This window comes from Capra hircus, chromosome 9 (assembly GCF_001704415.2).
Source record: "Capra hircus breed San Clemente chromosome 9, ASM170441v1, whole genome shotgun sequence".
NCBI lineage: Eukaryota > Metazoa > Chordata > Mammalia > Artiodactyla > Bovidae > Capra > Capra hircus.
In genome coordinates, this window is record NC_030816.1 from 47701107 (window position 1) to 47720147 (window position 19041).

Genomic DNA, 19041 nt, shown 5'->3' on the forward strand with positions numbered 1-19041 from the left:
GTCCAAAGTACTGGAGCTTCAGCTTTAGCATCATTCCTTCCAAAGAAATCCCAGGGTTGATCTCCTTCAGAATGGACTGGTTGGATCTCCTTGCAGTCCAAGGGACCCTCAAGACTCTTCTCCAACACCACAGTTCAAACGCATCAGTTCTTCGGCGCTCAGCTTTCTTCACAGTCCAACTCTCACATCCATACATGACCACAGGAAAAACCATAGCCTTGACTAGACGGACCTTAGTCGGCAAAGTAATGTCTCTGCTTTTGAATATACTATCAGCTCACAAAACTTGGAGAAATATTTCACTTTTCAGGACAGCCATCCCTGAAGCTCTCCAAACCACATTCTATGGGGTTTTTATGAACACTTCCTTCACAGGCACAATACTAAATCTCTGGCCATTGGTGATTCAGCTCTTAATCTCTAGCCCCTCTGCCCTCCTCGGAGGTCAAGACATGGGGATGAAAGTTCTAATCCTCTAATGAAGTGATTGGCTCCCAGCTTAGCCTCTTTCCAAAATTTACTGCGTTACTGTAGCATATTTCTCTCATCACAGGAAATTCCCAGAGTTTTAGGTACTTGGACAGGTGTGGGGTTTTGAAGACTAAGTATGTTTTTTTTTTCTCTTGTACTATAAATCACAGAATCACATCTTATGTCCTTGATCACTGTCTATGTTGAGGAAGAGCAGAGTGCTTAAGAGCATGTGTGGGTAGTGGGACTGAAGGATGGGTGCAGATCAGATTCCTTTTTTGGTTTTGTGTTTTGGCAATGCATGTGGCATGGGGATCTTAGTTCCCCTACCAGGGAGTGAACCCACTCCCTTTTCAGTGAAAGCACAAACTCTTGACCACTGGACCATCAGGGAAGTTCTCTTCTCTTTCCTTATTGTTGTTTACTCACTGAGTTGCGTCCGACCCTTTTGCGACCCCATGGATGATCGTAGCCCACCAGACTCCTCTGTCCATGGGATTTCCCAAGCAAGAATACTGGAGTGTGTTACTGTTGTTTTGGGGGCCTTCTACAAGTTGCTCAACTCTCCTAAGTCTTAGTTTCTTGATACGTATTACCTGTGATGGTTGCTAAATAGTTTCAGAGTAGTTAAAAGCAGAGATTCTGGAACCTGTGATGTGATTCCTGGTTCTGCTATCAGCTTTATGACCTTATCCCTTTTTAAAATTTTTCAGTTTCCGTTTCTGTAAAATGGGGATAGTGTTACCTACTTCATGGGTTGCTATGAGAGTTAGGTGCCTAGGGTACAGTAAGTGTTGTCTATAAAAGTGGTTGCTGTTGTTCTTGCTATAAATAAGATTGTAAAATCTAGATGATGTGTTTGAGGAGCTTACCACAGTGCCTGGCCCGTAGAAAGTAATCAATACCTGTGAGCTAGAATTAGAACTTTTTAAGACAGCTTTGAGAGATAATTCATATGCCATATAATTCATCCATTTAAGTGTATGGTTCAGTGGCTTTTGCTCTGTTCACAGGTATGTGCAACTGACACCACAGTCCATTTTTGAACATTTCTATTACTTCAAAAAGAAGCCCCTATTCCTTTTAGCTATTATCTCCCATCCTATTCTGGCCACTTAATATAAATTATCATTAATAAGACAAATCTGAATCTATCACTATTATGTCTAAAAGCTCTCCATTATCTCCAGAATCAAAATCTAAACTTTCTAAGATAGCATATGATTTTTTTTTTAATTTTTAAAAGAAACTTGATTTTCTGTTAGTCTTATTTCCATTTTCTTTTTTGAAGTGTGTTTTCCCCCCCCTGCCTGGTGACTCTCAGCTGAGAGAATTTTACTCTCTGGGGCAAATCTAGAGACGTTTTAAAAATTTTCACAACCTGTAATGGGGATATTATTGGCATGTAGAGTGTAGAGAAGGCAATGGCACCCCACTCCAGTACTCTTGCCTGGAAAATCCCCTGGACGGAGGAGCCTGGAGGGCTGCAGTCCATGGGGTCGCTGAGGGTTGGGCACGACTGAGCAACTTCACTTTCACTTTTCACTTTCATGCATTGGAGAAGGAAATGGCAACCCACTCCAGTGTTCTTGCCTGGAGAATCCCAGGGATGGGGGAGCCTGGTGAGCTGTCGTCTATGGGGTCACACAGAGTCGGACACTACTGAAGCGACTTAGCAGCAGCAGCAGCAGAGTGTAGAGGCCAGGGATGCTGCTAAACATCTTTTAATACATAGGGTAGCCTTCACAGCAAGGAATGTATCCAGCCCTGAATGTCAGTGTTTCGGAATTAAGAAAGAAACCTAAATATGCATGGATCTAATGATAAAATACATGAATCAGAAAGTGCTAGAAAAGGAAAAATAGACAGTCATAGTTATAATTGGAGAATTTTAATAATTTAACCTCAGTACTTGATAGTACAAATACAGAAAATTAGTAAGGATACAGAAGACCTGAGCACTACCAACAAACCTGACCTGATTGGCATTATAGGATACTGTGCCCAATAATTCCTGAATATATGCTCTGCACATCTGAAACATTTACCAAGATGGATCATAAGCTGGGCCATTAAACAAATCTCAAGAAATTTAGAAGAATTGAAATCATAAAAGGCATATTCAGTTATCTCAATGAGATGAAATTAGTGGGGGAAACCCTCAAAATAATGCTGGGAAAAATCCCTCAGTTCAGTTCAGTCCAGTCGCTCAGTCATGTCCAACTCTTTGCCCGACCCCATGAACTGCAGCATGGAAGGCTTCCCTGTTCATCACCAACTCCCAGAGTTTGCTCAAACTCTTGTCCATCGAGTTGGTGATTCCGATCCTCTGTCGTCCCCTTCTCCCCCTGCCTTCAATCTTTCCCAGCATCAGGGTCTTTTCCAGTGAGTCAGTTCGTTGCATCAGGTGGCCAAAGTGTTGGAGTTTCAGCTTCAGCCTCAGTCCTTCCACGAGTATTCAGGACTGATTTCCTTTAGGATGGACTGGTTGGATCTCCTTGCAATCCAAGGGACTCTCAAGAGTCTTGTCCGACATCACAGTTCAAAAGCATCAATTCTTCAGCACTCAGCTTTCTTTATAATCCAACTCTCACATCCATACATGACCACTGGAAAAACCATAGCTTTGACTAGATGGACCTTTGTTGGCAAAGTAATGTCTCTGCTTTTGAATATGCTATCTAGGTTGGTCATAGCTTTTCTTCCAAGGAGCAAGCATCTTTTAATTTCATGGCTGCAGTCACCATCTGCAGTGATTTTGGAGCCCCCCAAATAAAGTCTCTCACTGTTTCCATTGTTTCCTATCTATTTGCCATTAAGTGATGGGACTGGATGCCATGATCTTAATTTTCTGAATGTTGAGTTTTAAGCCAGCTTTTTCACTCTCCTCTTTCACTTTCATCAAGAGGCTCTTTTGTTCTTCTTTGCTTTCTGCTGTAAGTGTGGTGTCATCTGCATATCTGAGGTTATTGATATTTCTCCTGGCAGTCTTGATTCCAGCTTGTGCTTCATCCAGCCTGGCATTTTGAATGATGTACTCTGCATATAAGTTAAATAATATGTTAAATAAGGAAAAATCCCTAAATGTTAGAAATTAAGTAAGAAAATTTAAAGAAACTTATGATCAGAGAAGAAATCTCTGGGAGAATCAAAAATTTTGAACTGTATTATAATTTAAACAATTTGTGGATTGTAGCTACAATTAGAAGGAAATTCATAACATGAAATATATGAATAAAAGAAAACCATGGTTTCAAATTAATGATATTTCTTAAGCTTCCACCTTGTGAAATACTAAAAAAAAGAGGAAATTACGTCCAAAATAAATAGAGGGAAGAAAATAATAAAGCTAACAGCAGGAATGAATGAAATAGGAAATGGATAAACTGTATAGGAAACCATTGAAACCTGAAGTTGATTCTTTGAAAAGATTGACCAAGAATAAAAGTGAAAAATCCAAATTATTAGGAATGGAAGAAGGCCACCATTACAGATTTTAAAAAGAATAGAAAGATAAGTGACTAATAAGAAAAATGTTATGCAAATATATTAGACGATTTAGATGATAAGGACGTTGGAGGAATGCCAATTAACAAAGCTCATTCGGGGAAAAACAAAGTACAAACAGAACAGAACTTCCTCAAGCTGACATAGAGGATCTACAGAAGCCATCATGGTTAATACAGGAACCACTGTACTTAAAAATGGGTAAAAGATTGAACAAATTACATCACAGAAGATAAATTAGTGGCTCTTAGACACTTTATACCGTATACCACTTCACCTCCACTAGAATGGCTAAAATTAAGCCTGATAGTACTGTGTATTTGTGAATTTATATAGCAGCTGAAGCACTCAGACATTGCTGGTGGGGATGTGAAATGTTACAAATACTTTGGCAAACAACTTCTGTTAAACATTGAGTGTCTGACTCTTTGTGACCCTGTGGACTGTAGCCCACCAGGCTCCTCTGATCACAAAGTTCTCCGGGCAAGAATAGTGGAGTGGGTTGCCTTTCCCTTCTCCAAGGGATCTTCCTGACCCAGGGATTGAACCCAGGTCTCCTGCATTGCAGGCACTTTCTTTACTGTTTGAGCCACCAGGGAAGCCCAAGAAATTTCTTAAATTTTTTTTAAAATTAAAAATCAATATTTAGACAATTCCCTGGTGTTTCAGTGGTTAGGACTCTGTGTTTTCGCTGCTGAGGGCCAAGGTTCAATCCCTGATTGGGGACTAAGATCCTCCTTGCCACATGGCATGGCCAGAAAATAAAAGTCACGAAAATATGTCCATAAATCTTTTGTACATGAATGTTCATGGTAGGTTTATTGAGGATAGGTGCAAACAGTGGAAATATCTATCAGCATGCGAATGGATAAACAAGTTGTGGTACATTCATACAGTAAAAAACTAGTAAGAAATAAAATTAATACTACATACAAGAGCAGCTTTGGAACTTTGGAAAAAGTTACAGTATTTTTGAATATGGTATTTAGGTTGTGTTCCAGCTGTACTCTTATAGATAACCATTTAGTATCAAACTCTTTAGGCTGTAAATTCATAGCATTGGGCTTGGTGGGTCAGAGGGTATGCCCCTCAGGTAATTTAAACCCACTGTCACATTGCCTGGCAAGGGTTGTGCAGAACTGCTTACACACTAGCAATATGAGACATTTTTCATACTTTTCAGTTTTCCTTTTTACGTTCATGGGCATTCTGGTCCCAAACACTAGAACTCTGTGGTTTATTTCATCGTGTGTATCAAAGTGTGCCTGTCTGCTTTAGACCTGTCTTGTTTATTAATTAAAGTCTGATGTCTTCATGGGGATATATCTTCATTCATTTCCAGGAATTGATTTCTTATATCTATTCTTTCCTCAAGAGAGTTGGCAGTTTTGCATACTAACTGACTGTACTTTTTCCTCATTTAACTATTGTTTTCCTTTCAGACAAAGGAGTTGGGGGAAGCACTGGATTCCCTGGAAACTATTATGACTCTGCAACAGATCTGTTGTGACTCTGCAACTGATTCTTTTTCAAGGAAGCTGAAGCTGTCAAGCATTTTACATGGAATCCTGATGTCAGTCCTTTTACCTCAAACCCCAGTGGGCTGAAACTTATTTGTTACAGCCTTTACATTTATTGGGGCTTTCCTTGTGGCTCAGCTAGTAAAGTGTCCACCTGCAATGTGGGAGACCTGGGTTCGATCCCTGAGTGAGGAAGATCTCTTGGAGAAGGGAAAGGCTACTTCAGTATTCTGGCCTGGAGAATTCCATGGACTGTATAGTCCGTGGGATGGCAAAGAGTCAGACACAACTGAGCGACTTTCAGTTTACATTTGATTCAGTAGTCCTGTTGCAAAGAAACCCCACTGTGTTTTGTAAAATAAACTCAGTTATGAAGTCTGGAAATTGAATATAAGCTAGGACTCTGTTCTGTAGCAGTCACAGATGAATTTGTTTTGCCTTTCTCAGGTGTGGACACCTCAAGATCGCCAGTGTATCTTGAATACCTTAGCACAGTTACTTCTGGATAAGGACTGTACTGTGCTGATTGGCCGCCAGCTGCGCCCTCTCCTTTTGGATTTGTTGGAAAGGAATGCTGAAGCCATTAAAGCCGGAGGCCAGGTCAACCATGATTTACACGAACGGCTCTGTGTGTCGATGAGCAGACTCATTGGTAACCATCCTGACGTCCTCCCGTGAGTAATGGTTTTATTCTTCATGTTTCTCCTTGAGATGGTAGACCCTACACTCTTTTGGAAGTAAGGAGGAGTCTGAGCTGAAATGAGGAGGGAAAATACAGAAAGGGGAGAAAGGAGTGTTTTATAAAAATAGTCACAGAAGAAGCCATTTATCCAGCTCAATTCGGTGACCATTTACTAGGTTTGAAGTCTTGGTCATCAAGATAGGTCTGGAGAATATGACCAGGATATCTCCCCTACCCTCAAGGATTCTGTCATCTGGCAAGAAAGGCATATAAGATGGATTTAAATGAGTTTTAGCTGAGGCACTTACAGCATCCACTTCAGATGTGTGAGATTCTTGCTGGAGCAGCTGTAGGGGGTGGGTTACAAGATCTCTCATGTCTCTTCCCACTTTCTATAAATCTGTTCACATCCAAAGTGTGATAAGAAGTTGTGTTAGAACTGGATTCTAATGCATTTCTCATTTCACTTCCTGTCTGTCCAGCTTGGGCTGGTTCACCCTTCCTTAGGCAATCTGCTGATCTCTTGTTCCCTTGGGGTCATCCCAGTGAGCCAAACTTAGTGTGGATGCCCAGTGGGCAGAGCGTCTCACAGCCCAGAACTCCTCACTCGGGCCATCTTCCTTCTTCAGCTTCCAACTAGCTGGTTCTGTAGACACGTGCCACTGCATCTGGTTCTCTCAAATTGATAGGTTTGTGTGGAATAGTCACAAGAGGCAGCTAAGTGAGTGTGAGTGAAAGTTGCTCAGTTGTGTCCGACTCTTTGCAATTCCATGGATAGTCCTTGGGATTTTCCAGGCCAGAACACTGGAGTGGGTAGCCGTTCCCTTCTCCAGGGGATCTTCCTAACCCAGGTCTCCCATGTTGCAGGCAGGTTCTTTATCAGCTGAGTCACAAGGGAAGCCCGAATCAGCCATATACATGCATATATCCATTCTCTTCCGGACTCCATTCCCATAGAGATCATTACAGAATATCAAAGACTTCCCTGTGCTGTAAAGTACGTTTTTATTATCTGTTTTATATATAGTATTGTATATACGTCAATATCAGTCTCCCAATTTATCCCCCTCAACCTCCTTTCCCCCTTGGTAATCATGTTTGTTCTCTATATGGGTGATTCAGATTCTGTTTTATAAATAGGTCCGTTAGTACCATTTTTTTTTTTTAGATTCTTCATATAAGCAATATCACGTGACCTTGTTTTTGTCGTATCTGACTTCACTCAGTAGAGCATCCCTTCTTATTAGTCTGCATCAACATAATACGTTTCCTGCACGTATGGCTTTCCTGCAAGTATAATCTCTAGTCTGATCCTTTGATGAGGGAATAAGAAATGAAGATTTTAGGGAAATGTAATTTGTGTGAGCTTTTCTAAAAGAGGAGGAAAAAATGGGCCTAGTTGTTTGAGGAAACTAAAACATACAGAGCAGGTCACCATCATACGTGGTGTCAGGAACCTGTTCTCTGGGTTGATTGAGGATCCAGATTGTGGCCTCACTGGCTGCTTTCATCACTTAGGTGTACTTGACTGTGGTACTGTTTCACAAGATGTGCTGACTGTTCTCTGCTTCCCTGGTAGGATTGACCTGTGAGTAACTGAACTCCCACTTCTCTTAAGCCTTAGTGGTAGAGTGTTTTCAGATTGTGTTTGAGAATCACTAAAATGGTAGCTACATCTGGTTTCCCATCAGCTTCAATTTTATGTTCTTAATAAATGAATGTGAGGCACCACTACTTTTTCTTTTCATTTTGCCAAGGCAGTAGGTTTTATTTATGCTCCCACCTTGTTCCAAAAATTATATAACGTGCCTGTGTTAGAGTAACTTCAGTTCAGTTCAGTCGCTCAGTCATGTCCGACTCTTTGTGACCCTGTGAATCACAGCACGCCAGGCCTCCCTGTCCATCACCAACCCCCGGAGTTACTCACGTCCATCGAGTCAGTGATGCCATCCAGCCATCCCATCCTCTGTCGTCCCCTTCTCCTCCTGCCCCCAAATCCCTCCCAGCATCAGAGTCTTTTCCAATGAGTCAACTCTTCACATGAGGTGGCCAAAGTACTGGCGTTTTAGCTTCAGCTTCATTCCTTCCAAAGAAATCCCAGGGCTGATCTCCTTCAGAATGGACTGGTTGGCTCTCCTTGCAGTCCAAGGGACTCTCAAGAGTCTTCTCCAACACCACAGAGTAACTTAAAGATAAGCAAAAAAAGAAAAACAAAAGCACCATGTGTAAATGTGTGTGAATGATGAGTCAGGAAGGACATACAATGAACTATAGGTCGTGATGTGGAATGGGGTTTTGATTTTTAGTTTTAAAAAATGTAGCTGATTAGTTTCACTTGTGCTCTAAATTTCCTCTGGAGGAAATTACCTAATGTATTAGGATTATACCTAATATATCTAGATAGGATGCAGTCATTCATTCAGTAGATAAATATAGGAGTCCTCCCTTTGAGCTCTGCGTCACATGGTGGAAGTGAGCAAGTCACACATTATGAGTTTCTGTACTTGGAAACAGCAGGATGCAATATGTTAATAGAGGTGTGAGCCAAATACTTAAGGGGAGCAAGAAGTCATTAAATTAAGACAAATGAGTGTGTTATCCTCTTGGAAATAGCATTTCCTACTGTCAGATTGTGGAGGAAGAGTAAGGAGGGAAGAATGAAGAGATGAGAGATGGGATGGGGATGAAAATCTATGAGAGAGACCGGAGGGGGGAACCCAGTCAGGCTTCCTCTTATTGTAATGACATTCATTTTCCAGTTCACACCTCTTTCTGAGGCCAGAGTGCCTACCTATTTGGAGTTTCCATCAGGTGTCTCAGTAGTAACAAGGTCTTTCTTTTTATTCCCTTGCTTATGCATTACTGGTCCCTCCTCCCCCTCAGCTTTATTGAGATATAATTGACATAAAACATTTTTGTGGAAGTTGAAGGTGTACACTGTGGAGATTTGAGATACATATTGCAAGATATTTACTACAGTAACAGTTAATACAGCCATCACCTCACATAGTTACCATTTTGTTGTTGTTATTCATTACCGTTTCTGCATCACCAGTCCTTCAGTGCATGTTTTACTCTTTGAGGCAGATTCTTTGTCAGGACTCTGAGAACACTCTTGATCTGTTGATGCTTTCTCTATTCTGATATACTAGTTTTGGTTTCAAAGTTCTAATTTTAGAAAATCTTTTTTAGTCCTGTTCCTAACTTGGTTCTGTGTTCCCAGATTTCTTCAGCTGTAACTTTGTAAATGGTTTCAGATGGTTAAGGTACTACATTGTTGTTGTTTAGTCACTTAATTGTGTTTGACTCTTTTGTGACCCCAGGCTCCTCTTTCCATAGGATTTTCCCCGATAGAATACTGGAGGGGGTTACCATTTCCTTCTCCAGGAGATCTTTCTGATTCAGAAATCAAACCTGTGTGTCCTGCATTGACAGGTGTATTCTTTACCGCTGAGCCACCAGGGAAGCCCCCAATGTACACATTATGTGTTGATATTTTTTTCCCCTTTAGTGTTCTCTCAGGAGTGTAACCTTATTTTTAAGTTCTGATTGTACCTTACTCATATTTTACATCTTTTAGTCCTTTGCTTTTTGTTTTAGTTTGCTCCCTCCCTTTCTTGTTTCTCCCCACTCCCTGGTTCTTGCAAGTCCTTTTAACACATCGTCCTTTCAGCCATGGCTTGCAAATCTTGTGAAAGCTGTCTTTCATTAGTGATGAAGAACAACCACTCATAAATAACTTGCCCTAAGTCCCCTTACTAGAAAGTGGCAGAGCTGGAATTCAGTCCTAGGTTTAGCTGCCTCCAGAGACCACGCTCTTTTTTCCTACTTTGTGGTGTTGCCCACTCATCCTCATTCATGTATTTGTTGACTGATTTATACAGAACTTGATCTGAACAGCATGTTAGAGCTAATGATTATATTTATATTCCCAGGAGGAAAAGAATATAGCATTCCTCCTTTATCTGTGATTTCATTTCCCATGGTTTCAGTTGCCTGAAGTCAACCATATCCAAAAAAATTAAGTGAAAAATTCCAGAGACAGTTCATAGGTTGCAAGTTGCATGCTGTTCTGAGTAGTGTGATGGAATCTTGTAGTGTCTTGCCTAGAGCATGAAGCATCTCTTTCTGTAGCATATCCATGCTTTTTTTTTGCTGCCTACCCACTTGTCACTTAGTAGCCACCTGGGCTGTGATGTTGAAGTGCTTGTGTTCAAGTAACCTTTATTTTACTTAATAATGGCCCCAAAGCAGGAGAGTAGTGATACTGACAATTTGGATATCCTATGGCTGATTTATAAATTAAACTTTATCATAAGTATGTGTGTATAGGAAAAAATAGTGTGTACGGAGTTCAGTACTATCCATGGTTACAGATATCCACCAGGGGTCTTAGATCACATCCCCCATGGATAAAGGGGATTACTGTAATCACCCAAGTTGATTTGGGTTGCACTAGGTTAATTTCTTGGCTTCAGTTTCTCATTTGCTGTCAGTTTGTCCTGGACATGTGGCTCCACATCAGTGCTCTGTGTTTGATTGGAAAGAGCAGTATGGGTGGGCCTAGTAATGGTCTTTTGTGAACAGTAGCAGATAGAATGCTGTGGGAGAGCATGCTTCATGTGTACAGTGCTGTCTACATATGGACAGTCATGCTGAAATCAGGCATGCGTAGAACTGAAGGAGGAACCAAAAGTAGTTACGCTTTTCTACACCTCTGCTTCAAGACTGTAATCAGGAGTGCTGGAAAGGCAACACATACTTCGTTTTAAATTTCCTTTCTCCCTCTGAGAATTCTGGTAGCATTCTTCTGAGAAAGAGAATATGATCTTTTGATTACAGAAGCACTATATTCAAGTAACACTCAATATAAAATTGTAAAAAACAATTAAACTTTATCGTAAGTATGTATGTATAGCAAAAAACAGTGTGTACAGAGTTCAGTACTATCCGTGGTTACAGATATCCACCAGGGGCCTTGGATCACATCCCCCATGGATAAGGTCCTCTCCACCCTGAAATTCTCTTCAGAGATAATTTGGTATTTTTTCTCCCAAATCCCTTTTCTTTTTCTTATAGTTACACCCATCTGAGAGTGTGCACATCAATGTTTGTATGCATATATTTTAAAAATTGCTTAATTGAGATGTAGTTTATATACCACAAAAGTGTACAATTCATTGGGTTTTTATATATTTGCAGATAGATGCAACCATTACCACAGCAAATTTTAGAACATTTGTGCACATATTTTCAAAATACAATTTTAATATAACTAAAAAACATTTGGTTACATACTAATTCTAATAAAAATACATGCTATAATTTTTAATCTGAATCTTGTTTTTAAATTTAGTCACATATGGCTATCTTTGCCTCAGTAAATAAAACTGTTTAAAAAGTTGTGTAGTATTTTATCACTTCTTATCCCTTTGTTGGGCAAATAGGTTGTTTTCTGAATTTTTGATGTATAATAAGACATTAACAGCCTTGAGCATGAAAATGTTGTGGATCTGCTGTGGGAATTAGGAGTGTGGATTTTGGAACTGAATAGTGGTATTTTAGTAATAACGTATGTTTATATAGGCTTTAGGATGTTAAAGTAAGTAGGTAAGCATTATCCTTTTGATCTTTGTATTGTGACCTATTCAGGCTCTGTTAGTTCCATTTCAGATCTTCAGAGGGGTTAGCTGAGTGAACTTAGTTGTTCTAAATGTCAGGGCCAGAACTGAACTCCAGGTCTTCCCTCTAGATGCATGAAAGAGTGTGATGAGTTGCCCAAGTAAGTGACTCATCTAAGGTTGGATATTTAACAGGAATGGTGTTCCTTGTTGCATTTTAGACCTTACGACTCTTAGTCTTATCCTTGGAAAGAGATCGTTCTCCATATTCTCGAATTTTCTCTAGGGAAGAATCTGATTTTGTTATTCTCTGGCTAAGTGTGCTTTATTGGTCCATCCATCATTGGTTAGATCAGAATTTTAGAGCATTCTCTAAAAATTAAGGGTCTCTAGAGAAAAGGGTACTGTAGTCAACTAAGTTCAGCAGGGAATGTCAGCCAGGCCTCTTTTTGCATGCTTCCAGTGGACCAGTCTCTTCCTCGCTTGCCGCACAGGCTTAGGGCCGTTGCAGTCCACTCTGTTCACTTCCCCTTATCCTCAGAGGCCTCGTGGATCAGGTTGATGCCTTGGCTACTGCTTATCTTGTTTGCTGCTGCTTGTTGGTTCCACATGTGCTGCTGACAGCAGCCCACCTTCCCCCTCCCCTGCAGGCCCCCCCAACACCACTGCCCCTTCACACACTCCTGCCATGGGTCCCTTCCCAGCCACAACTGAATCTTTATTTTTTGGCCATACAGCGTGGTATGCAGGATCTTAGTTCCCTGACCAGTGATGAAACCCATGCCCCCTGCCGTGGAAGCGCAGAGTCCAATCTGCAGGAAATTCCCTCACAGTATTCCTTGTAACCTGTTTTATTTTTGTGGCATCCATAATGTCCCCTCTTTCATTTCTGACTGCTGTTTTTTTTTGTGAGTTTTTTTTGTTTGTGAGATCTTAGTTCCCCAACCAAGGATGGAACCTATGCCCCCTGCATTGGGAGCATGGAGTCTTAACCACTGGACCTCCAGAGAAGTCCCCTGATTGTTGTTTTTTGAATCTTTTATTTTTTTCTTAGTTAACTTCAGAGTTTATCACTTTTCTTGATCTGTTCAAAACCCAATTGTTAGTTTTGTTGATTATTTCTCCCTGTTGCTTTTCTAGTTTCTGTCTCTACTTTTAGTCTTTATTACTTCCTGTCTTTTGTTAGCTTTGGGTTTATTCTTTTTTTTTTTAGTTATTTGAGGTATAAAGTTAGGTTGTTAGCTTGAGATCTTTTTAAGTATACATGTTTGCAGCTATAAACTTTGCTCTCAGCATTGCTTTTGTTGTATCCCATAGGTCAAGGTCCTCTCTCATTTTCCTTGTAACTTATTTGATCCATCAGTTGTTTAAGAGTATGTTGTTTAATTTCCATGTGTTTGAGTTTTTTCCAGTTTTCTTTCTGCTGTCGCTTTCTAGTTTCATTCCATTGTAATTTGTATAATTATAGAAAAGGTATTGTGTGTCATTTCAGTAATTTAAAGTCTTTTGAGAGTTGTTTTGTGTCCTTACATGTGCTCTATTCTGGAGAATGTTCCATGTGCATGTGAGAAGAATATATATTCTTCTGTTGTTGGGTAGAGTATTCTGTACCTGCCTGTTAGATCCCTTCGCTCTGTAGTGTTGTTCAAGTTCTCTGTTTCCTTATTGATTTTCTTTCTTATTATTCCATATATTTAAAGCCTGTTTGACTGATATCAACATAGTCATTCCTGCTCCCTTTGGGTTGCCATTTGCATAGAGTTTTTTTTTCGTTCACCTCCTCACTTTCAGCCTATGTGTCGCCTTAGATCCAGAGTGGGTTTCTTGTACATAGCATATTGTCTGATGCTGTTTTTTTTTTTTTTAATCCATTCAATCTGTGTCTTTTGATTGGGAGTAAAGTAGTTACATTAAAAGTAATTACTTATATAGAAGGACTTACTATTGCCGTTATTATTTTCTGTATGTCTTGTAGCTTTTGTATGTCTTACTACCTTTGTGTTTCATGAAGATCTCCTCTTCATCTTTTAAGATGCAACCAAAGCATCTCTTCTTGACTTTCTCAGGTTCCGTTGAATTCATGTTTTCGTGCTTCACTTTGTTTCTGTGACTCCCTTCCTTCCTAGATAGCAAGCTCCCTCAGGGGAGGTATCTGCTTGGTTTTGTACCTCCAGGACTTAACACGGTGTCTGAAACAGTGTCTGACTCATAGTGAGAAGTCAATAAATACTTGTTGAAAATGAGTGTATTTTCAGTAGTAAACACTTGTGATAAGTTCTTGTGGTTTTTGTTTCCTGTTAGATATCTCATGCTGCAATCCTGGTTCCTGAACTCAAGCAGAATACAATCTTAGAACTAGGTGGCTTTAAGCATTCATCTCTTTTTGGCTTGTAAACTCTAGAGAGTTACCATTACACTCTGTCGTTTTATTCCATTAAAAAATGGATATATATATATATATGCTATAATATTCTTACCAACCAATTAAAAACTCTTTTTCTTTCTGAAGGTTTGCCCTGAGGTATTTCAAGGACACGTCTCCAGTCTTTCAGAGGCTCTTCCTAGAGAGTTCAGATGCAAATCCAGTCCGGTATGGGCGCAGGCGGATGAAACTTCGGGACCTAATGGAGGCAGCTTACAAGTTTCTGCAGCAGGAGCAGTCTGTGTTCCGGGATCTCTGGGACTGGAGTGTGTGCGTCCCACTCCTCAGGAGCCATGACACCTTGGTCCGCTGGTACGTAGCTGGTGGGCTGTTCCTGTTCTTCTAGTATGGGGACAGTTGCAGGACCCTGGAATTATGTGCATGAAGAGGAAAAGGAAACCATTTAAAATATGTTGTTTTTGTTTTGGTGCCTTTGGGGTTTTTGCTCCCTTTCATGTGTCATTTCAGAGGGAAATCAGATAATATGAGTGGAATTCCATTATTCTTATGTTCCATCAAGTGAATTCACTGTGCTCGATTTGTGATTTCTACCTTTCCCTGTGTTAAATTCCATAAGATTTCATGTTTGGGTGTTCAGTTGGCTAGTAAATTTTCTTTATTCTTTAGACTCCGCTGCAGATCCTGAGTGTATATACTTTGGTTTTCTCCAGGTACACAGCCAATTGTCTTGCTTTGGTCACCTGTATGAATGAAGAGCACAAGTTATCATTCCTTAAGAAGATTTTTAATAGTGAAGAACTGATCCATTTCAGGTTAAGGTAAGCAAGAGCATTCCTAGAGATGTCTGCATGGCTTTACTGGGCGTTAGAGCCATTGATGAGCTCCTAATTCCCTCAGGTTACTTGAGGAGGCCCAGCTGCAGGACTTGGAGAAGGCCTTGGTGTTGGCCAATCCAGACACACCCCTTTGGCGGAAGGACAAGGAGCTGCAGTACTCCACAGGACACCTTGTTTCGGCAGACCTCTCCTCCAGGGTCACTGCTGTCTGTGGTGTGGTGTTGCCTGGGCAACCGCCAGCCCCTGAAGAGCAGGTACGTTGACATCAGTGGTAGGTTTGCCCTCTTCCAGCTAAACACTGAGTGTGTATTTTTCCTTGGCTGGGCTTTGTGTTTTATGTGTGAGCAAAATTGAGCTTGCCATATTACTGTTCCACTTAGAGAAGTATTCAGGGAGAGAGTAGAGAATTCACCCAGGACCCTCTTCTCTGATAGTCCCATTGTCCCTGTTTAGTGTGGAATTAGAAATCATGATGATGCCTGTGCATCAGGCTCTTAACTTGAGCAAAACTCCTCCATATATGACTTGTTTGTTTACCTGCTTCAGCAGCTGTTTGAAGTTGGCCACCGTGATGCCGTATTTATATAAAACTAAGGCAGAATGGGGCTTCTCAGGTGGCACTAGTGGTAAAGAACCCACCTGCCAATGAATGAGACTTAAGACATGTGGGTTTGATCCTTTGGTGGGGAAGATCCCCTGGAGAAGGGTATGGCAACCCACTCCAGTTTTCTTGCTTGGAGAATTCCCATGGACAAAGGAACCTGGTGGGCTATGGTCCATAGGGTGGCAAAGAGTCAGACACTAATGAAGCTTCGTACCGCAAGACAGAGTGACTTGTCCAGGGCCCTTAGGCTGCCCTTTGGCAGAGACAGGGCTTGGCCCGGCTATTATTGCCAGCAGCCTCTTTCTGTCACGGTATTCTCTGCCTATGGTGTGGGAGGCCTGCATCTGCAGTGAGCTTGTCCCCTGCCATAGTAAATGACCTTTCCAAGAAAGTGGCTCAAAGGCCACTCTGGTTTTCCCCAGCAGTCTTTAGTCAGTTCATCAGATCTACCTAGTTTTCTCCCTGGAACAAGTTCTGGGTCATTGCTTGACCATCAGTTTGTACCTGGGAAGTACAATGAAAAGGATTAGAAAAAAGTGCACCTCTTGAGTGTACAGCTGCATGATAATTCATAAACTAGATATATGTGTTGCCAGCACTGAGACAGCAGTATTTCCAAAGCCCCTGGTATTTCCCTGTGGTCAGGAAGACTTCCCCACCCATCTTTAACCACTCTCCTAATGTAGACAGATCCTAACATAGACAGAGGATGAGATGGTTGGATGGCATCACTGACTCAGTGAACAGGAGTTTGAGCAAACTCCAGGAGATAGTGAAGGACAGGGAAGCCTGGTGTGCTGCAGTCCATGGAGTCGCAGAGTCAGGACGTGACTTGGTGAGTGAACAACAAACAACAACAATATAGGTTAGGTTTGGAGCATTAGCACTTTAACACAGGGAAGGATTTGGGTTGGGATGGGCTTGATAGTGGATGGCAGTGGCAGAGCACTGGGGCAGAAGTGCAGCCTGGAGCTACAGCCCAGCCTGCTAGCTGCTGAGAGTAACAGCTCTGCAAAAAGTTCAGCAGCTTCCAGCCCTGAATCTCATTTTGTCCTTACATATCTCTAGGGGACAAGCTCTGTTTGAGAAGTTATCATTCCTTAAAAGTTCATAATGACTGCACTCTTCCAAGAGATCCTTTTTTTCTGTATCAGTAGGTAGCTTATTATTAAATTTTTTAAAAGTTGTGGTAAAATGAACGTAATGTTGCATTTATATTTCTGAACACTGCTCACACGTATTATTTTGAAGTAATTCCCAGATACCATGTTATTTCTTAATTAAGTATTAATTAAATAATTTATTGTAATATATATAATAATTATTATTGTTGTAATATAAAAACATCCTTAATTAAATAGGCATGCCTTGCTTTATTGCACTCATGGATGTTGCATGGTTTTTTGTTTGTTTTGTTTTTTACAAACTGAAGGGTTGTGGCTTGAGCAAGTCTCGTGGTACCATTTTCCCAACAGCATTTGCTCACTTAGTGTTTCTCTGTCACATTTTGGTAATTCTTACAATATTTAAAACTGTTTAATTACTATGGAAAAAGCAAGAGAGTTCCAGAAAAACATCTACTTCTGCTTTATTGACTGTGCCAAAGCCTTTGACTGTGTGGATCACAATAAACTGGAAAATTCTGAAAGAGGTGGGCATACCAGACCACCTGACCTGCCTCTTGAGAAACCTATGTGTAGGTCATGAAGCAACAGTTAGAATTGGACACGGAACAACAGACTGGTTCCAGATAGGAGAAGGAGTACGTCCAGACTGTATATTGTCACCCTGCTTATTTAACTTCTATGCAGAGTACATCATGAGAAACGCTGGGCTGGAAGAAGCACAAGCTGGAATCAAGATTGCCAGGAGAAATATCAATAACCTCAGATATGCAGATGACACCACCCTTATGGCAGAAAGTGAAGAGGAACTCAAAAGCCTCTTAATGAAAATGAAAGAGGAGAGCAAAAAAGTTGGCTTAAAGCTCAACGTTCAGAAAATTAAGATCATGGCATCTGGTCCCATCACTTCATAGCAAATAGATGGGGAAACAGTGGAAACAGTGTCAGACTGTATTTTGGGGGGCTCTAAAATCACTGCAGATGGTGACTGCAGCCATTAAATTAAAAGACGCTTACTCCTTGGAAGAAAAGTTATGACCAACCTAGATAGTACATTCAAAAGCAGAGACATTACTTTGCCAACAAAGGTCCGTCTAGTCAAGGCTATGGTTTTTCCAGTGGTCATGTATGGATGTGAGAGTTGGACTGTGAAGAAGGCTGAGTGCCGAAGAATTGATGCTTTTGAACTGTGGTGTTGGAGAAGACTCTTGAGAGTCCCTTGGACTGCAAGGAGATCCAACCAGTCCATTCTGAAGGAGATCAACCCTGGGATTTCTTTGGAAGGAATGATGTTAAAGCTGAAACTCCAGTCCTTTGGCCACCTCATGCAAAGAGTTGACTCATTGGAAAAGACTCTGATGCTGGGAGGGATTTGGGGGAAGGAGGAGAAGGGGATGACAGAGGATGAGATGGCTGGATAGCATCACGGACTCGATGGACATGAGTCTGAGTGAACTCCGGGAGTTGGTGATGGACAGGGAGGCCTGGCGTGCTGCGATTCATGGGGTCGCAAAGAGTCAGACGCGACTGAGCGACTGAACTGAACTGAATTACTATTATATTTGTTATGGTGATCTGTGACTGATGATCTTTGCCACTGTTGCGAAGATTTCAATTCAGTGAAGTCTCAGATGATGGTTAGCTTTCTTAGCAATACAATGTTTTTTAAATGAAGGTATATACATTGTTTTTTAGACATAAAACTATTGCACACTTAATGGACCAGAGTTTAGTGTAAACATAACTTTTATATGCACTGGGAAACTGAAAGTTTTGTGTGTCTTGGTTTATTATATTTGTTTTATTGCTGTGGTTTGGAATTCAACCTGCAAAATCTTTGAGGTATGCCCGTAGTTTAGTGTATGTGTGTGTATTTCTGTTATGCAGGCTATATAGTGGATATATAGTACTGGGAACTTTATTCAGTATTCTGTGATTAACCATAATGGAAAAGAGTATAAAAGAATGTATATATGTGTAGTTGAATCACTTTGTTGTATAGCTAAATTAACACAACATTGTTAATCAACTATATTTAAATAAATTAAAAAAAAATTCCGTGGTATTCTTTATTGTACCTGGAAAAAAATTAGTGTCTTTACTTCCATGATTGTCTAATAAGTGTATTGTGTGCATTCTTGATCTTAGACATGAAATCCTAGAATATGGTGAGAGGAAGAAAAATGAAAATCCAGTCATGATAGATGAGATTTGCTCCCACTCACTATGTATCACCTTTTTTGGTTTGGGAGAGGTTTTCTTATATTTGTTAGTAAGTTCCCACCCCTCTCCC

At 40.7% G+C, this 19041-nt stretch overlaps 1 protein-coding gene across 2 annotated transcripts in view; it reads left to right on the top strand.

The window, feature by feature from the left end:
• The window catches only part of MDN1 (midasin AAA ATPase 1), a 144868-nt gene that overhangs the window by 2702 nt on the left and 123125 nt on the right, over nt 1–19041 (top strand). For both annotated transcript variants that reach the window (XM_013966483.2, XM_018053145.1), the window contains exons 2-5: nt 5946–6172; nt 14311–14535; nt 14895–15002; nt 15082–15274. In XM_013966483.2, coding sequence (XP_013821937.2) covers nt 5946–6172; nt 14311–14535; nt 14895–15002; nt 15082–15274 — 753 coding nt within the window. The remainder of the gene's footprint in view (nt 1–5945; nt 6173–14310; nt 14536–14894; nt 15003–15081; nt 15275–19041) is intronic.